Source organism: Ipomoea nil, unplaced genomic scaffold (assembly GCF_001879475.1).
Source record: "Ipomoea nil cultivar Tokyo-kokei standard unplaced genomic scaffold, Asagao_1.1 scaffold1043, whole genome shotgun sequence".
In the NCBI taxonomy this organism is placed as follows: domain Eukaryota; kingdom Viridiplantae; phylum Streptophyta; class Magnoliopsida; order Solanales; family Convolvulaceae; genus Ipomoea; species Ipomoea nil.
The window spans coordinates 5,512,473-5,525,846 of record NW_017617471.1 but is presented as its reverse complement, the minus strand read 5'-3'; the positions used below and the strand labels follow the sequence as shown (position 1 = coordinate 5,525,846).

Sequence of the window (13,374 nt, the reverse complement as noted above, 5' to 3'; positions counted from 1 at the left end):
ATTGCAGAGATGTCCCAACCAAACGACTGCAACTATCTGGTACGATTTTTGTACCCTGAGTTACTCCGACGAGCCTGTACATGGGATACCCAATCCGTCTTTCGTCCCGTTCTGGTCGTATAACGGTAATAACGATTCTCAACCGGATAGTTTCATGGTGTCCGTCAACAAAACGTTGACTCAGGTGGCCGCTGGAGTAGTCAACGATCAATCTGCCGGCCGGAAGTTTGCGAGGGAGAGAGCTCGCAAATGGCTGCTGTCGCTGACGATCCTCTTCGTACTGTCAGAGAATGGCGAAGGCATTTGGTTTCATTTGCCGGCAGCTTTTGAGCTCAGAAAGGGAAAGCAGAAGAAAAAGAAAAGTGAGGAGCAAAGAGGCAGTAAAAATCAGAGTTATTATCTTGATGATACAGCTAGCTCCCCTAGAAGAAAAAGACAATCTTGCACATCGGAGAAGAAAGAAGTCATCGCCGGCGTCGCTGGAAATTGGGAATATCATTGGAGAAGAAAAAAGAGGAGTAAAATTACTAAAATACCCTCATAAATTGACCCATTAAATTTTTCCGATGAGATTTGACCGGCGTGACCAAAATTGATAGAAATTGCATAGTCAAGGTACTAAATAAACATTTTTGAAAGTCAAGTGTTGCAATTAGCACAACCCCAATAGTCAGTGGATCAAAATTGAAATTTTCTCATGGAAGTCAATGAAAATAGGGGCGTGGTCAATGAAAAATAGAAGGATTTTTCAGAAAATGACTTCCTTTTTTTTTTTTTTTTAGGGAAAGTCATTTTATATTTGCAGTAGTGGTACAGACAATCCCTCGCCGCCACCACCACCATTGTATATTTTAAATATATAATATTTAAAATTAAAAATACTAATGTTCATTTCCCAACAACTAAAGAAATATGTTTTCACTCATTTTTCAAAAGTTATTTTCATGCTTTCTAAACGGATACTAAATTTGAATTTACTTCTCCTTATTCTTGTTATAATCGTTTGATTCAAAGAATTCATAATCCCTAATCAAAAGATTTAGGCATTGAGTGGTTAAGTTGGAGAATTAATCTCAAACACCGACAAATAAATAGTTAACGGGGTGTTTGGTAAATAATTGTTAGTTATTGAGTTAGTGAGTTTAATTAGCTGATTGTAGAAAAATGTTTGGTAAATTAGTTGTTAGCTGTTAGTTGATAATTGATTACATGCAAAATGACTTTCTTAACAAATTAATCGAAAAAACTGAGTTGAGTAGCTTTGTAAATTTTAGCATTTTGGAGTAATTGATCGATCACTGGGACATCTTTTCCGACGAGAAGCAACCTAGATTTGGATAGCCTTCTCGCTGGAGAAGGCAACCCAGATGTGGTGCCCAAATGGTCGCCTTCTCAGATAGAGAAGGCGACCACTGGGTTGCCTTTTCCGACGAGAAGGGCAACCCAGATCTGGGTCGCCTCCTCTACGGAGAAGGTACCACATTTGGGTTGCCTTCTCCAGCGAGAAGGCTACCCAAATCTGGGTCGCTTCTCGCTGGAGAAGGTGACCTCTCCACAGAGAAGGCGACTTTGGTGCCTTCTCCATGATCGGCGACTGTTCGTCGGTCACCTTTTTGAGGAAAATTTTGTCGGTCACTTTTTTTTTTTGTCCGAAAATTCGTCAGAAGGTGGCCTGAACCCTAGTGACTTGTGATAGCAAGTCATTAATTTATTTTTGGGTTTCATTGTATTTAAATGAAGGAATAAAGGTCAAATAGGCCATTCAAGTGCACACCACATTGCAATTGGACCATCGAACTAAAGAAAAATGCAATTGGGTCCTTGAACTGCGTAAATACACCAATTCGACCCAAAATGACTTGTTTTACCAGTTGTGGCGGTTATTGAATATAAAAATAATTTTTGAAATAATTTTAATTAAAATAATTATTTAGAAGGAAAAAAAAAGGTCTCTACCTGCAGGCCATGGAGACAACCGGAGACGAAGGGACCAACCACCTCCGTAACCTCCGTGCCCAGCTTGAATGTAGAGCAACTACCGACAGTGGTCTATATGCCTGGCTCGAGTAGTGAACCACAACCATTTTCCTTTACGCCAAGCTCGGTTCGAGCCCAACCGCCACCTCCACCTCCTGTTGCTCCCACCGAGAACTCTACTGTGTATTAGCAAAGGAATGAGCCATCACTGCAGCAAAATGAGGGTTTCGAAAGAAACTATTGCTCAGGTGGTTCTACCGATAATCTGAGTAGATGAATCAAATAATGATGAATTGAAGGAAGATGAGCCAAAGAATGACATTCCTAGCTTCTGGACTGCTTGCCCGTATTGCTATCATATGTTTCAGTACCCCGAGGCTTATGTCGACTGTACTTTGCGGTGCCAAAATTGCAAAATGGCATTCCAGGCTGTAGCAATTTCTTCTCCCCCACCAATTATTGATGGGAAAGAAGTTTATTTTTGTTGTTGGGGTTTTCTGTATCTGGGAGAAATATAAAGGTCAGGCCACAACTTGGACCCCTTTTTCTCATATGTTTAATTGTCCCTCAAACAAGGGGGAAAAATGGGTTCATTGGGGGGAATGTATATCATTCTGTTGGAGGGCCAAGGAGAGACGAATCGGCCATCCCTTCGTCTCCGGCGGAGACGAGCCGGTGACGAAGTTTTTTTTTTTTTTTTTTTAAATAATTATTTTAATTAAAATTATTTAAAAAAAAATATTTTTAAATTCAATAACGCCACGTCAGCAGGTAAAACAAGTTATTTTGGATCGAATTGAATGTATTTACGCAGTTCAAGTACCCAATTGCATCTTTTTGTAGTTTGATGGCCCATTTGCAATGTGATGAGCAGTTAAGTGGCCAATTTGACCCTTATTCCTTAAATGAATTATTGATGTGTGTAATTACACCTTTAAAAAGTTTAAGAATCTAATTGACTTTTAAGCTAAAATTCGGGGGTCTATTTGACCATTTTTTCTAAATTTAATAGTACAAAATATTATTGGATAAAATTAAGTTGAGAGATAATTTCAGTTGTTTATTATAATTTGACTCATCACAGTCATCAGTTAAAGGCGGAAACCCTAGCTGGAGAAGCTGCTTGTGCTATATATACCACATACATTCTGCAAGGCTGCCGCAGAACAACCTACACCCTCCGCTTCCGACTCAACTCTTTGCTCTCATAGCTACCCGATCTCTGTACATATTCGACGCACACACAACATAACGCCATTTCATAGTTCTCTAGTAAGTTTCATTGTTTAGAAGTATAATTTGGCATTGGTTTTGTGAATAATTAAATTTGTTTCGTTTTCATATCCCAATCCTATGCGATTGAAATTCATTGCAGTAGAAAAGTAAACACAAATGAGGCAACTTTGCCGAGGTGATTGATTTTCTGTTGATTCCCTCTTTTCCCTGTTGCCTATATTCTCTGTGGTCAAGTTTGGAGCTACAAAGGTTGTTGAACTCTATAAGTATTGACACCCTCCATCTCTAGCATGACTATATGGTTCCTCACTTTTAATTCAAAAAGAATTATTTGTATTCTTTTTTTGTTTGTATGATTCTCTATGTGATGATGATATGATTGGCTATGGATTTGTATCCAATGAAGCTTTCTTTTTGTCATAGTTACACTGATAGGGAATCATATTCATAGTACCATTTGCCCTGTTTCTTTTTCTTTCAGCCCAAAATGTGGTCCAATTCCACTTTTGGTCCTATGCTCTGTGTTCAAACTTTGATAGAAACCATGCTGTTTTTCATGTTTTTGTAAGCAAGTCAGCTTCTTGTCCAGATTCTGAGATATTCCGATCTGGACAATTGTTTTACTCAAAACTTGCAATATGAAATCCAGTATCACTCGCCTGAATCTGAATATTTGACCTGATGTTTCAGGCTCTTTGTTACTGGTACATTCTTCATAGACATGTAGTATCTGTTAGTTCATTGATTGGATTGGACATGGTTGATATAAAAGATGGGAATATAGGAGGAAGTTGCAGTTTGAGAAAGCAAATGCACTCTGTCCCTAGACAAATGATGTCTTGAGGCAATTTCTACGTTTGCAACATCAATGGAGTTTTCACTTCAGCTTTCCAATTTACTCGCCCACAAGATCTATCATTTTCTTTGGTCTTTTTGGGCACATGGTTGGATTACATCCCCCACTGTTTTTATGATATTTTTCTTCCCCACAGTCCAAAAATTTGGCAAATAGCCTATAATAGGATTAACAATTGTGAATTTCATTAATTTCCTTGACATGGTAAATCAAAGCAAAACAAAGTTAACAATATATTTTGAATTAATTGATCAGTTGTATCTGTATGTGGTGGTGAAAGCTTTGTTGGATGCTATGGAGGTTTGATCATTATTGGTGTAGTTATTCTGTCTTTCAACCTGGTGTGAAGATGTGTTAGACCATATGGACGGTCTGATACCTTTCATCATCAGCTTTGAATTGAGTTCTTAGTTCTTTTTTGTACATATTATGGGAGATTGTAGTTACAAGATTTAAATGTTCTACTTGTAAAAGATTGTAACATATCAGAAACTATAATGTAAATCCTATATTTATTGGTATTTTTATTATGTGATTTTGGTATTATCTCCGTCTAATACTAATACTACAATATTTGATCTTACAACAATTTCTATATATTAATCCCAACTTTGACGGCCAAATTTTAAGTCAATTGGACTTTGCTCCTAAACTCATAGGACTAACATCTCTCTCTCAACAGGACTTCCATCTCTAGTTCACAACAATTTAAATTTGTTATAGTGATTGAATGCTCGCTAAAAATTTAGTGTCTAATACAAAAAAGGTTCTACTTTATAAATTACTCACTGTCCCATTAATTTTCATGTTAATTATTTATTGCTTAAATTGACATTTTCTATTTTTTAAAATAATTTTTAATAATTTTTGGATTTGACTTTTAAAACAAAATTAATAGAAAATGTAATTTTTAAGAATATATATATATATATATATATATATATATATATATATATATATATATATATATATATATTTAGTATACTAGTATTAACTTAAATAGATGAAAAATAGAATTAAAAATAATTTTATATTTGAATATTATTATTTTAATGGTTTATGACAAGAACAAATTGCACTTTTGGTTCTGTGAGTATTAGGGTACTGACAATTTGAGTACGTGACTTTCAAAACTCCCAATTTAGACCTTTAACTATTCAAAAATTGGCAGATTTGGTCCTCCGGGCCAAATTGCCGGCCAATTTTGGCCGGAAAAACATAAATTGGTTCAAATTTATTTGTGTTGAGGACAAAACCGTCATTTCACTCCCTTTCTTCTTCGTTCTTCTTCTCCCTTTCTTATTCATATCTTTTACAATTATGTACAAACAAATTTACAATTAACTCTACTCATAATTCACAAAACTTTTTGAGTTCTACACCTACCACTAACAATCAACAAATGCTCACATAAAACATAACAAGGGGTACTCAAAACATATATTACAAACATTAATTAACTATGATACATAATTAAGAACGATTAATTAAGGGGCTGCAAAAGCATCATCAACCCAGCTAATCATCTGAGAAGTTGGAGGAGGATTAACACCACTCTGCTTATTATGCTTATCCTTGTTATAAGCGGAGGATGACCCGAAGCCCAGAAAAGCTTTGACGGTGGATTTCAGCCTGTTCACTCTCCGCCGGTGACGGATGCGCCGGAGAACCACGTCTTTGTCCAGCGTGTCGCCGGAGTTCGCCGCCGGCTGCTTCAACTGTATATGGCTTGTCACTGCGGCGGTCAAGCAGAAGAAGAACGAAGAAGAAAGGGAGAATGAAGAAGAAGGGAGTGAAATGACGGTTTTGCCCTCAACACAAATAAATTCGAACCAATTTATGTTTTTTCCGGCCAAAATTGGCCGGCAATTTGGCCCGGAGGACCAAATCTGCCAATTTTTGCATAGTTAAAGGTCTAAATTGGGAGTTTTGAAAGTCACGTACTCAAATTGTCAGTACCCTAATACTCACAGGACCAAAAGTGCAATTTGTTCTTTATGACAATTATTATACAAATAATAAAGTTTTACTTTAAAAAATGACTTAATTTTAATTTTGATTTCTTCACTTTTGTCTTTTTAAGCTTAAAATTGATTTTTTTAATAACTTTAGAACTAAATCTAGTTACTTTTAAAAATGCAATAATTGAGATTAAAATTGGTAACCATTAAGAGAGGTTGAGAGTTTGAATCCTTCTTATATGAAAAAATTAATTTGGCCCGTATAAAAAAATTAATTAGGTATCTCTTATAAATAAGATTTACTCAAGACATCGCAGGGTCTAACCAAAAAATTAAAATTATTGTGCCAAACCATTAATTGAAATTAAAATTTATTTAGATTAGATGGGTCAAAATCGGGTAAAGATGGGTCCCGGCCCGACCCACTTAATAATCACCGCCTTCACCGGACAGCCTATAAATATATGATTTCCGCCTCCACTTTTCCTCCAAATTTCGCTCCGCTAATTTCGGAATTGTTCGCGTAATTCTCAGGCTATTCCGTAAACCCTGTTTTCGCTCGTTGCTCTGTTTCTTCGGATTGTACCAATCTGAACTTGCTGTAGAAGGATTCTGATCAGTTTACTGCAGAGCTGTACAAGCATCTCAGGTTCGCTATTCGAGTTCTTTAGCTTTTAGAGTTTGCAATTCCACCGATGGGATCGGAAGCAATGGATGCGAGTATTGGGCCACATTCCAACTGCAAGTTTTCAACTTTAGGGTTTAATGTTGGGTTGTGCATATTTTGGGTATTCTTTGATTGGATTGATAAGATGATCCAGACCGCTACGGAAAATCGGAATTGTTTAGGGTTGTACAAAAGGTTAATGAATTTGAACCTTTTTTCTTCCTTGAATGCAATCGTCAATGCAGATCCAAAAATTGTTCGATCATTAGTAAAACTTGCGATCGGAGACGGCCCTACTTGATAAGATATTGCGTGATTCATCAGACAAAACTGTTAAATTGGTCATTCTATATTGGGTTTATTTGAATTGGTTGAATTTTAAACCCGTGCTTTGAGAAGTAAACATGTTGATAATAGGTTAATAAAAAGTAATAAAATTTAGCAAAATTTTATTCAAAATATAATATATTATTATTTTTACGATATACCATCTTACCATTTTGATCAAATTACTGAGGCTTAATATAAAATTTTAGGCAAATTATTATGTGGACCGTGTGTGGACCACGGTTCAAAACTAAATTTTTTTTAACTCCATGCGTATGCTAGAAGAATGAATATACCGGGGTAAGATAATGTATTTTATGAGTTAAAATAATGTAAATGTGTTAGAATAAAGTAAATTATGTGTGTGAGAATAATGAAATTTTTAAGGTAAGATGATGTATTTTATTAGTTAGAATAATGTATTTTATTGATGGGCAAAATGGTTGAACTATCTCAATAATTTGTGATGTAACCTGTTAATATTAACCCATAATTAATTACTAATTTACTATGTTGAATTCATATCCACATTTGGACTTAATTGTTCTAGGATTTGCATACTGCTATCATTTAAAACTTGGACTTCATAACTATGTTCTACTTCACATGGTTTTATGTTTTAGTTTTTCATCCACTTTTATGTTTTTAGAATTTAGGTGTCTTATGTGATGCTAATACTGTTCTTGGCTTTTGTATTTGCAGATCAGAAATTTGGGGAAACAATTGTCATATTTGCCAATCTTCTACATTGAAAATTATTTGCTATGGCTGTGAAAACAGTTGTGAAAACAGTACACACTGTTTCAAAAAGACCAGAGGCATCAGTTTTTAACCGACTCAGAGTAGGTGGCCGTGTATACAACAAGGTGTGTATATATTGGCTTCAAGGGAGATGCAATAGGAATCCCTGTCAGTTTCGGCATTCAGAATCATCATTGCAGCAACCGAGGCAGACCCTTTCAACCATATATGATGATGATAGGCATTCTGTTCGACCCGAAACTTCTCAGAGGAACTCAAGCTACATGAGCCCAAAGACTGGAACTAATTTGACAAATGGAATTGTTGATTCTGGAAGCAAAACAGGACCAGGGACCAAAAAAACAGTTTCAATTTCCAGAGGATCTGGATCTAAGGGCAAAGTTACTCAGAAGCCTCAAATAAAGCTATGCCAGTACTGGGTTACTAACCATTGTGTTCATGGAGACAAGTGTAAGGACTTGCATGCATGGTCATTTGGTGATGGGTTTTCGTTGTTGGCAAAGTTAGAAGGTCATACCAAGGTACTTATCAAAATTGTTGTCAGGTTTTCGTTTTAATGCTCTGAAGTTTTCGTATCACAGCTTAATGTTTTATTTATTTTTTTAAAAATTTAGGCCATTACTGGAATTGCTCTTCCCTCTGGTTCCAACCAGCTCTTTTCAAGTAGCAATGACAAATCTGTACGGGTTTGGGACTGCCACAGTGGTCAGGTTTGTGTTCTTTTTAATTTAGAACTTGTGGTAGACCATCTTAGTTTTACACTTTTCCATGGGAATAATAATGATATTAAGGTAATTCTCCTTATCATGCAGTGTGCTTCTGTAATTAAGTTTGACAAAGAAGTAGGATGCTTAGTTGGTGAAGGTCCATGGGTATTTGTGGGATTGCCCGATGTTGTTAAGGTAGTATTTCTTTTGCCATTTAAGCTTTCTTTTTTTCCCTTCCAAGTGCATTTTACTCTTTTCTTCTGTCATTGTAAATGGTTTCCTTGTTTTAGGTCTGGAACGTTCACACCCAAATAGAGTTTAACCTTAATGGACCAACTGGGCAAGTTTATGCAATGACTGTCGGCAATGATAAACTTTTTGCTGGGACAGAGGTAGTTACTGCTGTTAGAATGCTTTATTTTGACTGGCTTTTACATTTTCGATCTATCATGTTAAACCTGCTCGTATAACTCCGTTTAACACTTTTGCGTCTTTTGGCCACAGAATGGTACCATATTGGCATGGAAGTTCACTTCTGAAATAAATAGTCCAGAGCTTGTTTCGTCATTGGAGGGTCACAACCAGGCTGTGCTTTCACTTGTTGTCGGTGCTAATAGGCTGTACTCAGGTTCCATGGATAATACGATCAGAGTATGATTTTCTTTCCACAATATTTGATTTGTTCTAGTCATATGATTAATCAACCGTTTTGTTTTATCTAATGATGCAACACCTTGAATCACATTTGCTTTTTATTCATAGGATGGTGCTTTCTCTTGCATACTGTTTATCTAGTTTTGATTCTTGTCTGACTGAGAATCTTTTCGTGAATAATGTTCTGTTGCAGATGTGGGATCTGGAAAGTTTGCAGTGCTTACAGACACTAAATGGTCATGCTGATGTTGTCATGTCTGTCCTTTGCTGGGACAACTTCTTGTTATCTGGTTCCTTGGACAACACTATAAAGGTTTAAATTACTTTGTTGTCACTTTGATGGCTTTCACTCTGAAAAAACTCCAGTTTGTAATCTTTTGTTTTTTCACTCATTTCCTTCAGGTGTGGGCTGCAACTGAAAATGGGAGCTTAGAAGTATTTTATGAACATAAAGAGGAAACTGTAAGTTAGCGTTTTACCTTTCCTAACGTTAATGAATTTGTTAACACTGTCAGCTCTAGACTTGAAGGTTAACCGTATTGTTCTCCACTTCTTCAGGGTGTACTAGCTCTTTGTGGGATATGTGATGCTGAAGCTAAACCGATATTGCTTTGCTCCTGCAATGACAATACTATCCGCTTATATGACCTGCCATCGTAAGTGTTTAGTGTCCATATATTTCTTTGTTCTGTTGAAAGCTTCACTTTCTTTCTCATCCTAGTTGCTGATTCTCTGGATGTGTGGTAGGTTTTCCGAAAGGGGCAGACTATTCGCGAAGAGGGAAGTTCGATCAGTTGAAATAGGGGTTGGAGGACTGTTCTTTACCGGTGATGCAACTGGAGAAGTTTCTGTTTGGAAATTGCAGGGAGAAGCCATTGGCATGGCTCCTCAAGTAAGTTGATGCAACTGGAAACACGATTTCTTGGTCAGACAGACCGAATGCTATTGCACAAAGTTCAGCTGACATCTAGTTTAGCCTAACTATCAGAGGAAGAAAGGCTGTGGAATATTTTTTAAGGGACAGAGAGCCAACAGCCAGACTGCATTTTCTTCTCTGGCAATTTTGTATTCTTGTGTAAAGAAATGATATCCTCATGCCTTACCACTATGGCAAGTCTGGGTTACAACTTACAAGTTGTAAATTGTAAACAGCTTATTTCAAAGTTGTAGTCTAGAGATTTTCAAAAAAAGAAGAAGTTGTAGTCTAGATGATATATTGTATAGATTTGAATTGATCATTTGTTTTTTACAATATGCTTCTCCTAATAAGAGGTTAAGTTTTGATTACTTAGTTGTAATGTTAGGTGTTTTTCCATATTTCCTCACAATCTTACTGTTTAGTGAGTAGTGACATTAGTCTTCCATGTATACAGCTTATATAATTTCATACAACTAAGGGTGTGTTTGGCTTATGGGGTTAGACACAATGAATAAGAATAAAAGTCATACACATTGTTTGGTTAATAATCTTTTAAAACACAGGTATAGGATTTGATTACTCTATAATTACAAAACTCATTACCTAATTTAAATCAGGTATCATTACATTAATTCAGTCTTAACTCGATCTCTTCATTTCATCACCTCCTCACTTCATCAACTTCCTCACTCGCACTTCATCGTCACTCTTAAGATCAATATAAAGTCATACATAACCAAACATCAATATTAGTAATCATTTTAATTTCACCATACTACCAAAGATGTAAAATACATTATCAAAACTTATTCTAATTACTAAGTATTTGATTCCTATTCCAATTTTGATTCTCATGTTCGAATCAAACATAATCTAAAATTATTTTCCACAATCTTTTATTGACTCCTTCTGTTTAAGACTTATTTAATTGTAAAACTATTATTTTATAAATTTTACTCATGTTATAAAGTAATATATATTAAACGTATAGATTCTAAATAGAGTGTAATAGATAGTAAAAATGAAATATTTAGAATTATATTAATAATCTCAAAAATAGTCTTGTGATTCTCAGTTTCATGAAGCAAATAAGACTAGATCGAGTAGGGAACAGATAAGTGGATACTACATACACCTTTTATTTTTCCTCTTCCAATTCGTCTATCATAATGTGACATTAGTTAATTGGTTAATAATTTCTTTTTTTTTTTTTCAATCAATTTATGGCATCCAATAAATGTTAAGTAAATTTAATATGTTATTGGTTTATATACTTTTAGTTATGTTTTTATCCAAAAATAAATTTGAATATTAAATCTTACATATATTGAATTCAAAATCAATTTATAGCATCTGCGGCGGACTCGACTGAGAAGATGTTAACAGTAATCATTTGCCGTATGACCTTTTGGTATGAGAATCATACTTAAACTCTCGCATTTTTTTTAAAACAATTTTTTTAATGTATAACATATAAAGTGAGATGGTGAGAAGTAACCACGTTGGAAGATTGTAGTCCGTCCAATTCAGCCAAAAGTCGGAGAAATATTGCCGTGAAAAAGAAGTTAGTCACGAGAGGAAGATCTGTGTAATCGCAAATTACAAAATTTATCTCAATTGCATATTACTTGCGGCGTATTTCTCATTATTTTCGTGTTTCTACACCAAGAAAAATAAATATATAAATAAAATGTTACAACGTATTATCTTCTAACTTTTAAAAAATTCATCTTTTAATATTTACTTTGATTTGTCGTCTCTCATTAAAAGTAGCTTCACTTTGATTCTTGGGGTATACAAGTATATATAGTAAGCATTTATGCTCTCGATTAAAATGTTTGAAATGACATTACTTCCACACTTTATTCTTTTGTGCACGAGTACCTTTCAATTCAGAGCAATACTCAACTTGTTAACTAAATTAAATTTATAAATTTATTTTGAATGGATGAATGTTAGTTGATAGTTGTTAGCTAATTGAGTTAGTGAAATTGACTAGTTGATAGCATTTATTGATTGTAATTTTTTTTTAATAAATTAGCTGTTAGTTGATAGCTAATTACATGCAAAATGACTTTCTCAAAAAACTGATAAAAAACTACTTTGAGTAGGATTTTGAATTTTAGCATTTTGAAGCAATACGTTGTTACAAAAGTTAATTAATCAAACATTCATATTGATTATTTAACTAAGTGAAACAACTAATAATGGTCAAATAAGCCAAAATTGGCTGATAAGCTAATTATATTACACATTACCAACGATATATGATTTACAAAAGGATGTAAGATTTGACATTGTTGTGAATATTAGTATATAAGCATTTGGAGATTTGTAAGTTTTTTTTTTTTTAAATGAAAAAAATTAGTAAGGCTGAGTCGACAGAGTTAACTCGGTTAACTTGACCGAGTTAGGCGCCTAGATAACCGCCTAGAAAAAAATTGCCACGATTTAGGGGTGCTTAGCGTCTAAGCGGCCAGCTAGGGTGATTTTTACAACAGTGCCTATGTGTTATATTATCACTTTATGAAATTTAATATTTTGGGAGGAGAGGACCCCAAAAGAACCTAAAGGCTATCTAGGAGTTTCTAAGTATCCAAAGCGACTCTTTAAAAACTCTTTTTTTTTTTTTTTTTTTGAATGTGACTCTTTAAAAACTCTAATTGATCAAGATTTAATGAAATTTCATATCATATTTCCTTTTTCTCTCAAATTGTGTTCCAATTTCACAGCCTAGTAGTGAAAAATGCATAACGCATACAATCAATTCTTAGGCTTTCCTTACCCCTGCAAACATTTCTCACTCTAAAAAATGGGTCCCACTTCTACATCATCCCATTTGCAAATTATATACTATTCACACTACATCCCTGCAAATCCAATCAACCTTCAAAAGTGGGCCCCAATTTCACATCACTTTAAAAAATTAATATTTTTTTCTTAATAAATATTATTTTGTCTTCAACATTATTTATTTATATCAATATATAACTTATATTTAAATATTAAATATAACAAATGTGAAAATAACTAATTACGTATGTATTAATGGAAAAACTAAATGTATGTATTAATGAATTAATTTATGTATAGTAATGAATGTATGTATATCAATCTTACAAAAAAAATGTATCTTTATCCACATAAATTTTAGACACGTAATTTTAATGAATTTATTTTAAAGAATAATGTAAGAAATTATTTGTATTATGTATGGTATATAACCGGATGCATATTATACCACGATTTGAATTGTAAAACTAAAACTCAAATGAACCGTACAAATTCAAAGTAATTGAATTCATAAA

The 13,374-nt window shown here is 34.4% G+C and overlaps 1 protein-coding gene across 1 annotated transcript; it reads left to right on the top strand.

Moving 5' to 3' along the window:
• Positions 1–6,432: 6,432 nt before the first annotated feature.
• On the top strand, positions 6,433–10,438 carry LOC109182370 (zinc finger CCCH domain-containing protein 48-like). The gene is made up of 10 exons (XM_019332533.1): positions 6,433–6,892; positions 7,727–8,307; positions 8,401–8,496; positions 8,599–8,688; positions 8,784–8,885; positions 8,998–9,144; positions 9,341–9,460; positions 9,550–9,609; positions 9,706–9,803; positions 9,895–10,438. Exons 2-10 carry the CDS (start codon positions 7,789–7,791, stop codon positions 10,046–10,048), a joined length of 1,386 nt encoding a protein of 461 aa, XP_019188078.1. The 5' UTR covers positions 6,433–6,892; positions 7,727–7,788; the 3' UTR covers positions 10,049–10,438.
• Positions 10,439–13,374: the final 2,936 nt, after the last annotated feature.